Source organism: Vulpes lagopus, chromosome 8, assembly GCF_018345385.1.
Source record: "Vulpes lagopus strain Blue_001 chromosome 8, ASM1834538v1, whole genome shotgun sequence".
In the NCBI taxonomy this organism is placed as follows: domain Eukaryota; kingdom Metazoa; phylum Chordata; class Mammalia; order Carnivora; family Canidae; genus Vulpes; species Vulpes lagopus.
Window position 1 is genome coordinate 118,209,867 of NC_054831.1, and position 19,655 is coordinate 118,229,521.

Genomic DNA, 19,655 nt, shown 5'->3' on the forward strand with positions numbered 1-19,655 from the left:
ATCTTTGTTAATCAGATGTTAAAACGCCAGACACACTGCAGACCCAAGATACTAACAATAGATCCTGGTATATAACCAAAACCACATTAGACAAGGAGGGGTAGAGTAGCTTTGGGGCACAGTGCTTTGAGAACTAGGTATAAGTAACACACTACCTCAGAAAAATGAACATAAATACAGAATTTGGTATGCAATTTCAGGTTATGCAGAGATCATGATTAAGATCCCCTGCCTTATTAGCAACAGTACAAGATCCCAGTTCTCTTTTGCTCAAAGATATAGGATGTGGATTTCCTTACTGGTACTAGAAACTTCTTGACTTCCTCCATAGCATGGGCCATAAGAGCATAAGCCTCACATGGGGGTCCAAAGACTTCAATAAAGACATGCAGATCCATATTCAAGTGGGCATATTTGGGGTCTCCACCTTTGCGCAGCTCTTCCTCCTATGGAAAAATGCAGAAAAACATCACATCACATAGAATGGGAGAAAATGATAGTTATTTCCAGCTGAAAGAGAAAGAAATTAAATATCTAAGAAAAATAGCAAAGTGTAAGACAAAAGCAAACAAAGTCTAGAGGACAGTAATTCACACAACCTGCTAAACCTGTAATTGGTCTGCTACTAAAAGTTAACCACTGTATTGAGTCCATGGTATATTCACTGCAGCTCTTACTAGGTGTAGAAGAGAGAAACTTAATTCCAGTCTTCATTCAGATATAAGCTGTTTGCCAAGCATGCATGCATTCATTCATTGCCAAGTATTTGTTTTTAAATTCCAGGTAGAGGGATGCCTGGGTGGCTCAGCGGTTGAGTGTCTGCCTTCAGCCCAGGGCATGATTCTGGAGTCCCCAGAATCGAGTCTCTGCATGGAGCCTGCTTCTCTGCCTATGTTTCTGCCTCTCTCTCTCTCATGAATAAATAAATAAAATCTTTTAAATAAATAAATAAATAAATCCTAGGTAGAGCTGTTGAGCACAAGCTCTTCATTTTTTTTTTTACACTAAAAAAAATATTATTTATTTTGGGGGTGGGGGGACAGAGGGAGAGGGAGAGGGAATCTTAAACAGGCTCCATGCCCAGTGAGGAGCCCAAAGCAGGGCTCGATCTCACAACCCTGAGATTATGACATGAGCTGAAACCGAGTCAGATGCTTAACCGAATGAATCACCCAGGTGCCCCTAAACTTTTTTTATTCATTAAGTAATCTCTACCCTCATTGTGGGGCTTGAACTGAGGACCCTGAGATCAAGAGTCACATATTCTAGTGACTAAGCCAGCCAGATGTCCCAGTACCAGCTCTTTTTATTGTCTGGGATGTTCTAGGGGAGGAAAGAAGTCAGAATAGAGTGAAGAAAATCTCATTAGCTAGAATAACATACTTCAGCCCTAAGTGTATTCATCTAGTGAGAAATGTGAGTGGATAAAAGAAAACAATGTTCATCAGTTTAGGCTGCATAAAAGGAGCCCTGAATGACTAAGTTCTTAGACTGTACCTGATATATCTCATCTAAAAAGCTGACCCTAGAAGGCTAAGACTATTCTGTTTTGGTAGAATTTTATTTATTTATTTCTTTTTTTTTTTTTTTTTTTGAGTGCTTATAAAGAATACAAAGCTCATGGGCTATGACATGGAAAAAAAAAATTAGCATTAGGTTCTGTTGTCAGGATTACTATGGTTCCTTTTGAAATACTTTCTTTTAGTGTTCTTTACATTCCAACTGGCTCTAAAAAAACCCAGACAACTAATCTTCAGATTCACCTGTACTCACAACATTACTGCTCTCATTTTTCAATGTTACTGGAAAGGGAATGTGCTGTTCACATTTTAGTGTCTTTAGTCTGGATAAGTTTTAGCATATTCAGCTCCCCTTCCAAGTTTTCAGAGACAAGCTTACAAATGTGAAATGTGTTACTGCTGCTTCTATTACGAGGCAGTCAAAAGTCGGGAAAAAAAATTACCACTAGGGCACACCTAGGCTCTTCCAGCGTTGCCAAACAAGTAAATTAACTAGGTCTGTAATCTCTTACACCCAACACAAATTTAAGGGATTCACATTCTGTATTTTTATAAGTACTGGCTTCCAGAAGGCATTGTCTTTTTGCCTCACTGATGTGAGCTTACCTTGGCTTTGTCTCTCATTGAGCCCTTGCCCAGCACAGAGATCTTTGCACCTGTCTCTTCTTGCAGTCTTTTGATTGTATTTCCTTGTGGTCCAAGGATCTTCCCCACAAAATTGAACTGACAGAAAATAAAAATAGATTTCTAAATACGTATGTTCCTATAAAACACTTCCACATGTCTTACTATCTCATTTGATCTACAACCCTGTAAAATAGGGTGCATATTACCATTCCTATTTTACTGAAAAGGATATGCTGAGGATACACTGAAAAAAATGAATAGTCTAAGATTATACATATAGAAAGCAGCAGTTCCTAGACTTGAACTTGGGTTTCCAGATGTAGTCTAGTGCTCTTTCCAAATTATCACACTGCAACCCTTAGTGCTTCAACAAACAAATATTTTTAAGGCAGTGACTACAGAACAGAACAGACATATGGCATTCTTTTATAGTACTTGTTTGGTAAACTAAATATAACTAATTTCTTTTCTTTAAAAAAAGGAAAAAAGGAGGAGGAGGAGAAAAACAAAAAAGTATTTATTTGAAAGTAAAACACTGATTAAGAAATAAAATTAACTTCATCTAGTCAAAGATTTGTGCTATATTCCCTGTATTAAGATTTTATCAATCTTTTTTCTTCCCCACATCAATCTTTTGACAGAGAGCAACTCTTCAGTTTTTTTCTTTGAACTTGGAGCCTGAATGTTTGAGAAAGAAACTCTTTTTTGGTAATAAAAAGTTGATTATATTTCCTTCCTAGATATAGGTATACGGCTACTTAGGGACTCAGATGTTTCAACTACCAAAAACAAGTACTACAAGTATGGAAGAGAAGCTTCACAGGCTCAATGACCTAATGCATCACAATTTCCAGAAGTCTTTATTATAGCCCGTGGCTCTCACACCTACAAAGACAACCAAGTGAGGCACGTCTGGCCTTACCTTGGGATACTGCTTGACAGGTATCAGTACCCGCTCCTTCAGCTTCATGTTCTTATGAGAAAATAAATCCAAGTAATTCTCCTCATCGTCCTTTTTTGAATCTCCTTTCTGAATCTTCTCAATTTCTGAATAAGACAAACACAATTCAGTTTGTTCTGGTAACTAAATGCAAATATCCAAGTCTGCATAAAGCAAAAACAACATAAGACCAAATAGTTCAGATGAATGTGCTAATTTCAGGTAGAGACTGGCCGAAAGCATCAAAGGTGTACAGAGTTAACTAGGAAACCCAGAGGCTGCTTCTTATGAAAGTAGTTTGCTCTTCCATCCCCACCTGAAGCCTCTACATCAGAGCCATTCAAATGTTTCTCAAGAATAAATGAATTTAACAAAACAAATGCAGAGAGATGGGGAAAAGAGGATAAATGACTTAAAAATAAAAAGCCTGTATCAAAAAAAAGAGCACAGTCCTGATGAAGAAACAAAAGTTACTAATACAATGAAGGGTTCCATTAAAATTCCACTGTGATATTAGAGCTTTGGATCATAGTAGTTCTTAAAGTTTTTGAAAGACTTCATTCTTAGTCTGCCATTTACTAGTTGTGTAAGCTTTGAAAAGTTGTTTAATTAATTGCCCTAATTTTTGGTTTCCTCATCTGTGAAATGGGGGGAATACCTACTTCACATGAGGCTGCTATAAAGACCGAGTAAAATAATGTATATACACACACCAACTAAAACCCATTTCCTAGGAAGTGCTTGATACACGGTCAACATTATCTAGCCAAATTCAATGTCCTAAAGGAAAACCAAGGTACTTTCAATTCCCAGGTTAAGATAGTTTCATCAGATGAAACTATCATCTTAGTATCCAAAAAGATCTCCTATAATTAGGGAACTTCATCCACTCATTGGAAGTGTTTGAGTGCTTCCTATGGAGAGGCAGATAAGGGAGAGATATAGGTATGATCATTAACCACTAGGGGAGACTTGCCAAGGGCCAGGCATCTAACCTATAAAGTATAGGAGATACAACAGAATAAGTCAAATATGATCTCCCTCTTCACTATGTTTATACACTGACAATGTCTATGAAGTTGGCAGTGAAATACACTTAAGTACTATGACAAGAGTAGTAACAGAGATGGGGCAGTGTGCGCAAAGGCAATGAATAGCAACAAAAGGTTATATGGTCCACTGAAAACAGTCAAAAAAAGAAATTTATACTCCCTAAAGTCAGTGGAACATTCTAAGTAACGCCAAATATCCTCCTTATATACTATTCCCACAGTTTCTAAATTCTATAATTTTAAAAAATATTTTATTTTAGAGAATGTGTCTGCCCTAATGTGGGGGGTGGGGACAGAGGGAAAGAATCTCAAGCAGACTCCCAGCTAGGCAGGGAGCCCTAGCTAGGGCTCGATCTCATGACCCTGAGATCATAACTTGAGCTGAATCCAAGAGTTGGATGCCCAACCGCCTGAACCATCCAGGCACCCCTCTATCTTCTATAATTTTAAGGTAATGGTTCTCAAACTTCAGTATGCATCAGAATCACCTGGAGGGCTTATTCAACAGACTGCTGGGTCCCAACCCCAGTTTGGGATTTGTGTTAGGAATCTTCATTTCTAGCAAGTTACCAGGTGATGCTGATATTACTCATCTAGGGACCACACTTTGAAACCCACTGGTTTAAAGGGTAAAGATAAATTACTTCAGAGGTACCTGGCTGGCTCAGTAAGCGGGGCATGCGACTCTTGATTTCAGAGATGTGAGACTGAGACCCATGATGGATGTAGAGATTATTTTAAAATATTAAAAGATATATTATTTCAAACACATTCTGCAAACCCATACCTTTAACAGCCTTAAAAAATAACTGTTTAGGGATCCCTGGGTGGCGCAGTGGTTTGGCGCCTGCCTTTGGCCCAGGGCGTGATCCTGGGGACCCGGGATCGAATCCCATGTCGGCCTCCCAGGGCATGGAGCTTGCTTCTCCCTCTGCCTATGTCTCTGCCTCTCTCTCTCTCACTGTGTGCCTATCATAAATAAAAACTTAAAAAGAAAATAAAAAAAAAAATAACTGTTTAGACTAATTCCAGCTGTGAAGTACACAGATGAAGGAAAATCCTTTTGATTTTGACAGACTTTCGTAGGAGTTCAGAATTTCAAACTGAAGGCTTTCTGTTTATTAAGAAGCCAATTTCAGAGGCTGCAGAATATGGTGAGCTAACTGACCTGTTTATGCCTAAAAGCACAAACTCCCTCGCTTTCTGACAATTAAAACTGCTAAATCATATTGCAAATATTCTTAACTAAATCTTTACTCCTATGAGAACTGTAGATGACGATGCTCTACACACTCCTATGTTTCATTGCTTAGAAAAGAAAACAAATTTGACCTTAAAATTAACAGACTAAATGCTTCATTCAACACCCTGTTTGTTTGCTCTTTTACTGGTGGTATATCCTGACCTCTATTCTCCCCTCCCACTTACGGCTAATATTAGCTTTTTCTAGTCACCAGTTTTGAGCCTACCATCTCTGAATACATCTCTTCTTGAGTTTCCAGGCTGAAAAGCTGGGTACTCAACTCTCAAAAATCCTAGGAACAAAGATGCTACATTTGTGATCTGAAAACATCACCAAAGAGCTTCTAAAAATGTGGAACAAATTACATGCCTCATTTTAATTCTTGTGTGTCCTAATTGCTATCATCTAGTTAGGCCCTTCAGCTGTATTTTATACCATTTTCCAGAAACTTTCCTTGGCCAGTGCAGGAAGAGAAGACTCTAAGCCTGTTAATCTGTTGTACTCCTATAGGCAGCAGGGCTGCAAAGACTGAACCAAGAGAAAGGTTTGTTTTGATGCAATGGAATGTACCCTGTTTTCAGGCCTTTCCTTCTATAACACGGCCTTCTGTTCTATTCTGTACTAGTTGTATCTTTTTTTTTTTTTTTTTTTTTTGTACTAGTTGTATCTTAATTAGAATCCTTGGGACGCCTGGGTGGCTCAGTGGTTGAGCATCTGCCTTTGGCTCAGGGCGTGATCCTGGTCCGGAGATTCGAGTCCCACACTGGGCTCCCTGAGAGGAGTGTGCTTCTTCCTCTGCCTATGTCTCTGTGTCTCTCATGAATAAATAAAATATTTTTTAAAAAATGAATTGGTTGTGTTTTAAAAAAAGGAATCCTTTTATACATTTTATCTCTTAATTTAAAAGAGAACATTAAAGCATTTTTGGAGAAGTCACAGAATGGTGATTTAAATAAAACCGAGAACTGAAAAGATAAAAAGGGGAGGGGCACCTGGGTTGGCTCAGTGGATTAAGCACCTGCCTTTGGCTCCGGTCATGATCTCAGAGTCCTGGGGAGTCTGCTTCTCCCTCCACCTCTGCCTCTCCCCACTGCTCATGCTTTCTCACTCATTCTCTTTCTCTCTTAAATCAATCAATCAATCAATCAATCAGGGAAGTTTAGCCTAGAAAGCAAAACACAAAGAGGTAACTTTAAGTCTTTAAGAGGGCTCATCTTCCATGTTTGGAAGGGGAAGGACTGAATACTCATTCAATGTCTACTATGTATCAAATGCCCTACAAATATTACCTCATTTATCCTACAAAATAACTCAATGAAATAGCTGGTACTATTTCCATTTTACAAAGGAGGAAACAAATTCAGAGAAAAGTTTCTAAGTCACAAAGCTGTTAAAGTACCAGAAAAAGGATCAAAACCCAGGCTTTCTCCAGCTTCAAACCTCGTACTTTTAATACAGGGGTGGAGGGAGGGGGACGGGACACATATACCTTATTTAAGCAAGGAAGAGCTGATTTTGCAAAATTTTGGGTACAGTTTTCAATTCTGTATTTCTCTCCTTGGCCTTACTTTTCTCAGAGAGCTTACAGTAGGCTATATTGGGGAGGGAAAAAAAACATCAAGAAGCTTCCTAAAAATGGTTTAACCCTCAGGCTAAAGTACTTTCTAGACAACATTTTTGAAACCAACTCCTTTAAGTGATCTTTGCTTGGGCCTCTGGAGACCTTGGATGTCCCAAGAGCCAAAGAAAGGAAAGCTAAGGTGTAAACAACAGAGAGGTGATCCATTTGTTTCCTAGCCAGATGCTTATGGAAATCGTATTTCATGCAGTGCCTGTGTCAGGAATTTTGCATTTATTGTTTCATTTTGTCTTTATAACCAGGACTATCCCTATTTAACAGGTGCAAAAAGCTGGGCTCAGAAAAGTTATGTAACTTGTCCAAGATCACAAGACTAGTTAGTGAGGTACTTAAATCCAGGTCACTCCTTCTATCAGTCAGAACAAATTCAACTATTCTGGTGGCATTTCTTTTATTCTATCTTTTACTATAACTTAACCATTCCTTTTTTTGGTTGGTCTTAGCACAGACTGTAAGCTCTAAAGAATGAGGTTTTTCTTTTTTCTTTTGGTGCAAAAAGGTGGTTTTATTAAAACACAGGGACAGGACCTATGGGCAAAAGGAGCTGCCAAGGATTGTTTCTCAAATGCATATCTCAGAGGAAAGAGCATGAATTTTAAGCTAGATGGAACTGTGTTTGATTCCCAGTATTGGTACATACTTGGTATGTGATCTTCAACAGGTCATTAAATCTTAGTCTTCCCATCTTACTTTTATTTTTTAAAAAGATTTTATTTGAAAGGGAGCAAAAGAGAGCATGGGGAGTGGGGAGAAGAGGGAGAAGCAGGCTTCCTGCTAAGCAAGGAGCCCGATGTGGGGCTTGATCCCGACTCTGGGATCATGACCTAAATCAAAGGCAGCCATTTAATCAACTGAGCCACCCAGGCACTCCTCCTTCTTACTTCTTAAAAAAGGAGGATAAGAAGAAAAAAAAGAAAAGAAAAGAAAAGAAAAGAAAAGAAAAGAAAAAAGAAAGAAGAAAGAAGAGATCTAATAAACAAAAATGTTAATACTAGAGAAGTTTGGGAAAATTATATACAAATTTTATCAACTGGATAGGCTAAAAACAGACTACCATGTATGTTTCATTAACAACATGTGATAAGGGCTGTATAAGCTATAAGACAATGGTCAAGATTCTCTGGCTAACACATCCAGAGGCAGTGTTTTTTTTTTTTTTTTTTTAATTTTATTTATTTATGATAGCCACAGAGAGAGAGAGAGAGAGAGAGGCAGAGACACAGGCAGAGGGAGAAGCAGACTCCATGCACGGGGAGCCCGACGTGGGATTCGATCCCGGGTCTCCAGAATCGCGCCCTGGGCCAAAGGCAGGCGCCAAACCGCTGCGCCACCCAGGGATCCCTAGAGGCAGTGTTTTTAAGAGGGCAAGATTCAGAGGATCTCTGCTCCAAAAGGTCAGGGATCATCATGCCCTCCTCTCAACTCTCAATGCACTTGCTTCATACCTCTAACTACATTATTCCTTCCTTTGTTAATGATTTCTGGACCCCTTCCAATCCTAAACTGAGTACCTGCCATTTTTAGTATAATGCCTAATACAAAATAGGCATCTATAAATGTTAACTGAATGAAAGAAACATACCATTAACACCATCAATGATTCATGACTATCATCCCCAAATTTGTAGTTCTCTGCCCTGTATCTTTTCTGTTGATACCCACCTTGTGGAATCACAAGTCCAGTAAGCTTACTACCTCTGTATAAAAAAATTCCATTTTTTTTATTGATCAAATTACTTAACTGTTTTAAGCAAGAGCAGAGACCAATAGAGATTCTCAATCTTTTTTTGGGGTCATGGGCTCCTTTGAAAATCTGATGAAAGGTACAGATGGGTTCCCTAGGAAAAGATAATACAATATTTCACAGACAAGGTTGACTGACAGTGGGTATTGGTTCAGAAAAATCCCCCTAGTCTGAGTAAAGAGCCCTCTAAGGGGCTCAATTCTCACATTCCAGGATAGTGGCAAACCCTGTTATGACATATAGACCATCGTCTCCTGAATTTCTTTCTTATGATCCAATTTAGAGTTTAGAGCTTTCTCTGTTCTTTTTTGAAGATTTTATTTGAGAGAGAGGGAGAGCATGTGTGTACATGCACAAGTAGGGGGAGAGGCAGACTCCACGGAGCAGGGAACCTACCATGGGGCCCGATTCCAGGACCCCAAGATCAAGATTTGAGCTGAAGGCAGATGCTTAACCAACTGAGCCACCCAGGCACCCTTTTTCTTTTTTAAAAAACCTTTTTGAGGTAATTGTAGATTTATATGCAGTTCCAAGTAATAAAAATATCTCATATACCTTTCACCCATTTTCTCCATAATACTTTGCACATATATAATACAATATCATTACCAGAAAATTAACATTAATACAATCTACTGACTTTATTCAGATTTCATCAGTTTTACACCCATTTATTTATGTTTGGTTCTATGCAATTTAATCAGTCACACGAGTACCACCACAGTCCAGGCACAGAACAGTTCCATAAGGATTCCTCACCCAACCTTTTGTAGCCACAGTCCCCTCTCTCCAGCTGTCCCCCACCACTGGCAACCACTTATCTGTTCTCCATCTCTATTATTCTGTATTTTCAAAAATGTTAAATTAATGGAATTATACAATGTTTCCTTTAGAGATTGGCTCTTTTTACTCAGCATAATTCTTTTGAGCTCCATCCAAGTTGTTCCACTTGTCATTTCTTTTTATTGCTAAATAGTATTCCATGGTATGAATGTACCTGTTTACTCACCTATTGGAGGCATTCATTTTGGGGCTATTATGAATAAAGCTGCTATGAGCACTCATGCACAGGTTTGTGTGAAACTAAGTTTTAATTTTTCTGGGATAAATGCCCAAGAGTGCAATTGCTGAGTCGTATGGTAAACGTATATTTAGTTTTGTAAAAAGCTGCTTTATCAGAGAAAAATGTATGCTAACAATATTTTATACTTAGTCTCACTAGTATTATGTTCCAAAAAAATAGTATTGTACTGTATGTATCCAGCCTACTGGGACTTGCTTTTCTAATATTAGTCTAATATTAGTAATATTATCATACTAATATTAGATTTCCAAGATTTCTCTATGTTGTTGCATGCAGCTGTAAGTTTTCGTTTTCACTGCTACATAAATATTTTATTTTGAAAAGTTCAATCTCCAATCAATGGTGAAACACGTTGCACCATTTTGTGAACAAGGTGCACTATTTTATGAACAAGGTGTACCATTTTATGAATGAGGCATTCATGTACAAAAATTTCTTTGGGGGATCCCTGGGTGGCGCAGCGGTTTGGCACCTGCCTTTGGCCCAGGGCCCGATGCTGGAGACCCCGGATTGAATCCCACATCGGGCTCCCGGTGCATGGAGCCTGCTTCTCCCCTGCCTGTGTCTCTGCTTCTCTCTCTCTCTCTCTGTGACTATCATAAATAAAAATTAAAAAAAAAATTAAAAAAAAATTTCTTTGGGCATATTCCTAGGAATGATGTTGCTGAATTTTAAGGAATTTGAAAATTAATTTTCAGATGAAATGCTAAACTGTTATCCAGAGTGGTTGTATCAATTCACACTTTCACCAGCAATGTTTAGAGTTCCTTCTAATTCTCATACTCTCAAACCCTAAGTCTTGTTTAACCGAATTTCCATCAATACTTCAGATTTTCATTATTTTCCTGTCTCCAAAATTTTTCCTCATTTTTCTTCATTTCCTCTTTTATCTACTTTATATTCAATATGTCAGGTTGAAAAAATAAATCCTGGTGGGGCACCTGGGTGGCACAGTGGTTGAGTGTCTGGCTCTTGGTTTCCACTCAGGTCAGGTCGAGGTCGTAGGATCGATCACCGTGACCAGCTCCAGCTCCACAGTCAGTATGAAGTCTGCCTGAGACTCTCTCCCCCTCTGCCCCTCCCACTCATGCTCTCTCTAAAATAAAAAAATCTCTCTCTCTCTTTTTTTAATTTATTTATTCATGAGAGACAGAGAGAGGCAGAGACATAGGCAGAGGGAGAAGCAGGCTCCACGCAGGGAGCCCGATGCGGGACTCGATCCCTGGTCTCCAGGATCAGGCCCTGGGCTGAAGGCGGCGCTAAACCGCTGAGCTACCTGGGCTGCCCCAAATAAATCTCTTAAAAAAATAAATCCAGTTGGAATTAGTTTGGAAAATGCAAAAGATCAACATGTTAATTTAAAAGTCCTGTCATCTTTATAATGCTAGTCCCCCCAACCCCACAACTTCCCCAGGACATGGCATATTTCTCTTTTCATTCAGATCTTTATCACCTTTTTTTTAAAAAACTAGATTTATTTATTTTTTTTTAATTTTTTATTTATTTATTTTAGTCACAGAGAGAGAGAGAGAGGCAGAGACACAGGCGGAGGGAGAAGCAGGCTCCATGCACCGGGAGCCTGATGTGGGATTCGATCCCGGGTCTCCAGGATCGCGCCCTGGGCCAAAGGCAGGCGCCAAACCGCTGCGCCACCCAGGGATCCCTATCACCTTTAATAAAATTTTAAAGTTGACAATATGATCACAATATTCCAATTCTTTATCTGTTAAACTGAGATAAAAAATTCTCCCTCCTATAATGGCCAGGAAGACTGAATGAATAAGTAGCATACTTCATGGCACATGTTAACATGCTCTACACAAGGTTAAATATTATTTAATGTTATTATTCATATACTTTTAAATATATATATTTTATTTATTCATGAGAGACATAGGCGGAGTTTGGAAAAGCAGTCTCTCTGCGGGGAATCTGATACAGGACTCCATCCCAGGACCCTGAGATCATGACCTGAGCCAAAGGCAGATGTTCAACCACTGAGCCATCCAGGTGTCCCTTCACATACATTTTTAAAATGATTTTTATTGCTTACCCCAAGGCAACTGATATTATTTTTTAAAAATTTTTAATTTTTGATACTATTCTAAAAATGATTTTGTCAATTCTTTTCTAATTGGCTACTGCTCATGTATCAGAAACCTACTGATCTGTACAGCTCTATCTTGTAATCAGCTGCATCACTGATCACTTACCTATGTAAACAAAAATATTGCTGCAAATAGTGATAATCTCTGCCTGCTTATCCTATTATATCTATATTTGGTTTAGAGTTCTTTGCAACTAATTCCACTTTCTGAATTTAATAGGTTTTGCTAGCTCTGTTGATGAAATGAAATAGATATACTTTTATAGCATATTGTGAATGAAATAAAGGAATTAAGTATTCTGAAATTTCAATAGACTGTCTTTAAATGTCTACTGAGTGTTTTGAAAGATGGATTTCTAGGTATATTTTCAAGATCTTCTGGGGATTGTTAATCTCTTCAAAATGTTTACTTACTCCTGAAACATTTACAAACTTATATTTTCCTAACTGTACAAAGTAGAAAAACGCTGATACACATATAAGAATTTTATGTTTATTACATAAATATGTAACACAAGATAAATTATTTTTGTTTCAGAAAACAAGCATGTGTACTCTGAGTCCTTGCACGTCTGCAAATGCATTTAATTGTCATCATAACTGAGTATCAATTTGGCTAACACAGAAGTCTATGTAATGTCAATATGTAAGTCTCTCGGAACTGTGTTGATATTTTTCCATCATGCAATGAAGATGAATATTCATTCATCAAATATTTAGTAAGAGTCCATTCTGGGCAGCACTCTTCAAGAATAGGAGATATAGCAGTGAACAAAAACAAAGATCCCTGCCCTGGTAGAGCTGACATTCTAGCTGTGAAGGAGTGGTTAACAAATACACTCATAACTACAATATATTGTATATCAGATGCTGATTAAGTACAAAATAAAGTAAAGCTGGGGACATCTGGCTGGCTCAGTCAATAGAACATACCACTCCTGATCGCAGGATTTTTTTTTTTTAAGATTTTATTTATTCAGGAGAGAGAGAGAGAGAGAGAGAGAGAGAGAGGCAGAGACACAGGCAGAGGGAGAAGCAGGCTCCATGAGGCGAGCCTGACGTGGGACTCGATTCAGGGTCTCGAGGATCAGGCCCTGGGCTGAAGGCAGTGCTACACTGCTGAGCCACCCGGGCTGCCCTGATCTCAGGATTTTAAATTTGAGCCCCACGTTGGGTAGAGAGATTACTTAAAAATAAAATCTTAAAAAAAAAAAAAAAAAAAAAAAAAAGGCTAGGGAAGAGTGGCCTGGGTCTTGAGGCTTCTCTTTGGAAATGAGCAGAGGTACCTGAGGAGAGTCAGTTCCAAGAGCTAGGCTCTGCTCTTTGGGTTTCCTTCTTCTTCTGGCATTATGATCTTTACTGCCCTGTTAGCTAGCACTCCAATGCATTCGAACAAATTGTAATATTTTGTCCAAGTAGTACAAAATATTTTAAGGTACAATTTGTTGCAGGTTACTATATATAGTTATATAGTAGGGGGTGGGGTGGGTGAAGAAGGTTAGGTATATGGATCCAGGCTCAGATTGACTTCAAATCCTAGTTATGCTGTTTTCTAATTTTGTTACTGTAGACAAATTAATCTCTGGGTATCTTGTAAAACTGAGGATAAGAATAACGTTCTCATAATATTGTCACAAAGACTAAATATATGACTTAAAGTGCTCAGTCCAGTGCCTGGCACAGTAAGTGTTAACTATATTTTTCTTACACATATCCTTCTTAGAGTTTAAATACTACTATTCTGTCTTCTCAGTGTCTCACTTCCTCACAGTGGGTTGACTTCACTACAATCCCTTTTCCAGATCATTAAAAAATACATTAAAAGCCAGGTCCAATATATATCAAGACTTAACATATACCCCAAGTCTGCTCTCTCAATGAGCCAGCATTACTTCAACTCCAATTCTCCAATGAAAAATTCAGTTTAGGGATGCCTGGGTAGCTTGGTGGTTGAGCATCTGCTTTCAGCTCAGTGTGTGATCCCAGTCTAGGGATCGAGTCCTGCATCGAGCTCTCTGCGAGGAGTCTGCTTCTCCCTTTATGTCTCTGCCTCTCTCGTGTATCTCATGGATAAATAAATAAAAATATTTTTTTAATTCAATTCATTAAAAAAAAAGGCAGACATCAAAAAACCCAAGTTAAGGGCAGCCCCAGTGGCACAGCGGTTTAGCGCCTCCTGTGGCCTAGGGCGTGATCTGGAGACCTGGAATCGAGTCCCACGTCGGGCTCCCTGCACGAAGCCCACTTCTCCATCTGCCTCTCTCTCTCTCTCTCTCTCTGTGTCTCTATGAATAAATAAATAATCTAAAACAAAAAAAAAAAAAAGAAAGAAAATAACTTGATTAAAATTAAAACAAAACAAAACCCAAGTTAAAAAATATTAAATACTCTCTTGTAACAGAATTTAAACAGTGAGAGAACAGTGAAAATTTTAAGTAACTTTTCTAAAAAAGATTTTTTTTCAGTAATCTTTACATCCAATGTGGGCTCCAACTTACATACAACCCCAAGATCAAAAATCACATGCTCTACTGAGTGAGCCAGTCAGGCACCCCTGTAAATAACTTTTTAGGATCAACAGTTTTTTTTTTTTTTTTTTTTAAGATTTTACTTATTTATTCATGAGAAACACAGAGAGAGACAGAAACATAGGCAGAAGGAGAAGCAGGCTCCCTGTGGGGAGCCTGATGTGGGACTCCATTGCAGGACCCTGGGATCACAACCTGAGCCAAAGGCAGATGCTCAATCACTGAGCCACCCAGGTGTCCTCAAGGATCAACAGTTTTTTTTGGTTTTTTTTTTTTTTTTTGGATCAACAGTTTTTATAGTTATCCTAAAAAATCACCTTTTACTTAAAAGACAGTGTACTAGGTAGGCACTTGGTGTGGTCAGAAAGGCAAAAAATACCTTGTTTTCATACTTTACTCAGTACCATGGATTTACAACTATTAGAAAACTGTGGTGACAAATTATTATCTTTATTATTATGGCCAAAGGGAATGGCGCCAGTGCTTTTACATGACACTTAATTCTCTCATCATCCCATTTTCCAGATAAGGTTACCGAGGTTCTGAAAACTTCCCAAGAGTAGATAACTAATTAAGGGTCAGAATTTCAAACCCAAGCCAACACCTTTAAGTTCTAAAGTTTGTTATTCTCACTCATTTAACCTGGACTGCTTAAAGATTAAAGGAAATAAAAATTAGACTACCAAGTCAACCTTTAGCATTTAGCTTGACATTCCTAAGTCTGCATGTAGTTGTTTTCAGATTCAAACACCTGGTGTTTGCTATATTGCAAGACAACATGAAAAATATAAATATTTAAAAAAGCACCCTGGCCTTCAAAACGACTGCCAGAAGAACACAATGAACAGTAATGTTTCAAACAATCTGACTGTGTTACAGAACAGCAAAACACCCAATTGAAAATGTAAGCAATTTATCCAAATGTTCTTATTTTTTACCACAACGAGATTTGTTTATTGTCTTAAAAAAATGAAGACCCCTTACCAATGTAAGGAGATAGAGAACAAAGGGGAGGGAAACGAAATATCGATCAGTCCATTATATCAACCTTGCCAAAGAGTCCAACTACTCATTTAGAGTTGAAGGTTGCAACTTTTTACTTGCTTATAAAATTCAGGTCTCATAAGAAATAACTTACTAAAACAACGTTTAAACTGTAAGTGGGGGCAAAACAGACGTCTTTAGACTAGGTGATTGGCCAGTTAGGGCAGGAAAGGAGCGTTAGTCTACTGGCACAGAACAAAGACTACTTTTCAGAATCTATTTCACTATTGAAGCAAAAAGAAATAAAACAGGAAGACCAAGCCTTTCAGGTACAAGCATCTTGCAACTTCCCTCAATTTTTGTCCATCTTATTGAGTGAGGAATGTCCTGCAAACCAACCTTTACCTCCTCCGATTCCATTTCACTGTCTCTAGGGCTATTCTTACCCTTCTGATGAACACCATCTTATAAAATAGAGGGGTCCAACCGTCTGGCTGTATAGCAATGATCATTTTATCGGCCCAAGTCGGAAGTCTGGTTCGGAAAGCCTCAAGATCCGATTCCCACAGGTTGCTCCTGCCTCCGAGCAACTTAAGCTCCTGTTACCGCAAAGTCCGACTCGGCCCCAGAGAACGCGGCGCGCTGGACAGGGCACTCTAGCCTCACCCCATTTCACCCCGGCCCTCCCTCCCACGGTCCCTCCCCGCTCCGGCTGTCTTCACCCCCTACACCCTCAGTAGAGGCGTCTACCGCCACCTGCAATGAAGAAGGCTTTCCCTTTGGGGGTAGGGGGAGATAAAAGGTTCGCTTCTGGAAGGATCTGAATACCCAGAGCGCAGGGCAGCTGCAAAAGGTGGGAGGGGGAAGGGTCGGCAAAGGGGCGGGGAGCGCAGCGCTATCCATCAAGACCTTTGCGCTAAGAGATCACGAAGTCCCCTCTGGGCCTCCACTGCAGCCTCAGAATTCTCCCTCGCACCGAGGGCCAGGATGGGAGCGTGGAATCCAGGCTCCCGGAATGAGGAGGAGAGGAGGGGAGTTCACGATGGCCTTGGCCCCGAGGGGGCGGAAGGCAGGCGGAACAAAGCCACTGCTACCCATGCCCCCGGGGGGCCAGACGACCCAGAGGGACCGGGGAGGCCCGCTTACCTGCCGTCAGTAGCTGCATGGCGTGAGTGAAGGACGGGTCGAGCGAGTCCTTCTCGGCCATGAGTTCGGGCAGGTACTTGTTCTCCGGCTCCATCTTGACGGAGGCAGTGGCTGAGGGGGGCAGCAGCGGGGTCGGCGCCGGACCGCCCACTGTCGCGTCGGGACCCGTGGCCGAGGGCGGCAGCAGCGGTGGTGGCTGCGTGGCGGGCGAGGCCCGGGCGCCCCCCCGGGATCCCCCTCCGCCTCCCCGCGACCGGTGAGGCAGCGGCGGCTGCCGAGACGGCGCCTGACGCACGGAGGGGTGGGCACCCGAGGGGTCCATGGAGCCGCTGCGGCCCGAGGACCGGCTCATGCGCGCGGCGGGGTCGTCCCGGCGCTGCATTGGGGCGGATGTGCGATCGAGGGATCGAGGAAGCGACGCGGCAGCGGCAGAGGCCCGAGCGGCGGTTGGCGGGGGTGGGAGAGCGGGAGCGACAGCGACCGAAGCCGACCCGAGCGACCCAGCGAAAGAGAGCACCGGAAATGAGGCGGCGCGCGTGCGCAGCCAGCCACCGGCACCGCCCTTGGGTCTCTCCGCGGAGAACAAAGTCTCCAGTCGGGCCACGGCGCCTGCGCACCGCCGCGGAGCCCGAAGAAGTCGCCTCCCCGCTCCCCTTTTCCCTCCGAGCCCGCCAGGCCAGAGTCTGGTGCGCGTGCGCGAGTGGCCGCGGGCTTCGTTCGTTTTCTCTTCCACGTGACTCGGAGCTAGCGGGACACGTGTCTCCTCCCCCTCTGGCCGGGTGCGCGAAGGGGCGGGGGCTGTGGAATGTCTTTGTCTGCGCGCGGGCCCGCGGAGTGTGGGGCGGGAGACCTGTTACTCCCGGGGCCACGCCCCCGCCAACGGCTGAGCCGCGGAGGGGGGCTGCGCCCAGTGGGGTTCCGGGTGGGAGTGAAGTGGGGTGGGTATGGGGTGGGTAGAGGGGGTCCCTGAAGTGTAGAAAGGAACAGAGCCCGGCGCGGGGGGTCGCTGGAGGGCGATCTGGGTCGGAAGAGAGGAGAGCGACTGCCTGAACCGGGGGGGGGGGGGGGGGGGGGGGGGGAGCGGGCGGGGGGAGGGAAGGGACAGGACTCGGGGGAACTAGGAGGGAAGAAGGGACGACTGAAAGAGTCTGCTTCGGGGATGCGAGGTGGAGATGGGGAAGGGACGCTTGCAGGGAGAAACTGAGGAAGGACGGGCCAGGGACTCGAACGAAGAGGGAAGGTTTAGATTGGAGGCCTGAAGTCCAGCGAGGAAAAGGGCGCCCGATGGGATCAGGAACCCCAGAAGTCCTATCCCATGATTTCCAATATAGTAGGCTCTAAAAGGTGAGCCATTGTTGGTCTGAGAAGACGAAACATTTTAGCTCTTTATACAGTGCTGCTTTCTGCTGACTTAAGTGTTTTCTTCCGCAAAAAAAGTGAGGAAGAGGTCAGGTCCTTAATCCGTGATGGTTACTTATACCACTAGGATGGCTCCTTCTACTGATGCGAGTGTTAATCCCCCTGCCGCTGTTGGACTCTTCACAATGGATCATTCCAGACTTGCTCAGAAAGAGCATTAACACTGCTCTCCAGGCCAGGGCATATAGTGGACAGTCTCCCATAACAGTCTCATCTTGGGAGTGCTATATGCAAATGAGCCCAGGTCTCTACTTCCAGAATTCTCAGAAACCTGGTGCTTCCCCTAACCTTTCTTTCCCTCCACAGATTTGTGTTTCCCCCATCCAAAGCACTCCCTTTTCCTTTTGGATCAGTTCCCCTAGTAAGCCCATGCTTTTCAAAACCATTTCTGGACATTGTCTTATGTGGCTGGAAACTTAATTGTTGGATCTGAAACTTAGAAGCCTTCAAACTAGGGAAGATTTAAGGTCTGGCTACCGTCTGGGGAGGGGGGGGATTACCCACAGAAATGAGAACAAACAAATATCTCCATAAACTATCACGTTTATTATATATTACTGTTATGTATATACAACAGTAATATATTACTGTTAGTACTTGACTTTGAAGTAGCATTAGGTAGTTTATAAGTAGGAGAAAACTGTTTTTGAGTAATTGTAATGAAAAATGCAAAGTGACCAGTGCCAAAAGATAGGTGACTATTAAGTGCCATTGGATTTCAAGGCAGGAAATAGATTTTGGCCAGGGGAGAATGAGTTCCAGGCAAGGGGAAGTGTGAACAAATGAACATTCAAAATGAGAATGTCAGAGATGCGTTTAAGGACTGGAAGTAATCCAGTTGCAGACTATGAAGAAATAGGTGGGTTGAGAGAGCAAATGCATGGAGGAGGGGAAAAGGGGGCAAGGTGGATTTTATAGCTCTCTTGCAACTCATTCCTGCTGCTGTCCTTGAAAATCCTGTTTGGGTGGGAGTGGTATTACAAATGACTGAAGTGTCCTTGCTCTATAATGAGATGTCCAGATGGAGGTACCTTGAGCTGAGGCTAATAAAACTTTGATAAAGAGGTGTCTGGGCAGCCCCGGTGGCGCAGCGGTTTAGCGCCGCCTGCAGCCCGGGGTGTGATCCTGGAGACCCAGGATCGAGTCCCATATCGGGCTTCCTGCAGGGAGCCTACTTCTCCCTCTGCCTGTGTCTCTGCCTCTCTCTTCGCTCTCTCTGAATGAATAAATAAATCTTAAAAAAAAAAGTGTCTGAGAAGGAGCTGGGTAGTGGTATCTGTGGGTTTCTAGACTAGAATCACCAGTCTTTCCGGATGGCTGCCAAACCTTTACTTATTTGAAAAGGGTGGGGTTGAAGGGAGATTTGAGTTCTTCCTGATGAGACAAAAGGTAATCTCTGAGGCAACAGGTTGTGACGTTGTCCTGTACTTAACAAGTAAGGGATGCAGCAGCCTTCAATTGGGGTGGAGGTGGGCCTGGGCCAGTCCAGGGGCTGAGGGGAGTTCCCTGGAGGTTAGAAAGGGTAATTCCTGTCCTGAAAGCCCAGAGGTCTGGAGCTCATTTTGTATTAACCATGATATCACCTGATGCTCCAGGTTTGCCTAAAGGTATTAACAGTATAA

General features: G+C 41.9%; 1 protein-coding gene across 2 annotated transcripts in view; it reads right to left on the reverse strand.

Moving 5' to 3' along the window:
* The window catches only part of KHDRBS1 (KH RNA binding domain containing, signal transduction associated 1), a 40,071-nt gene extending 23,058 nt beyond the window's left edge, over nt 1–17,013 (reverse strand). For both annotated transcript variants that reach the window (XR_005989446.1, XM_041766784.1), the window contains exons 1-4: nt 16,615–17,013; nt 3,070–3,194; nt 2,127–2,243; nt 300–446 (exon numbers count right to left, since the gene is read on the reverse strand). Coding sequence is in view for 1 of the 2 variants with exons in the window: in XM_041766784.1 (XP_041622718.1) it covers nt 300–446; nt 2,127–2,243; nt 3,070–3,194; nt 16,615–16,996 (771 nt within the window). In the remaining variant the exon portion in view is untranslated. The remainder of the gene's footprint in view (nt 1–299; nt 447–2,126; nt 2,244–3,069; nt 3,195–16,614) is intronic.
* Between the last annotated feature and the right edge of the window lie 2,642 nt (nt 17,014–19,655).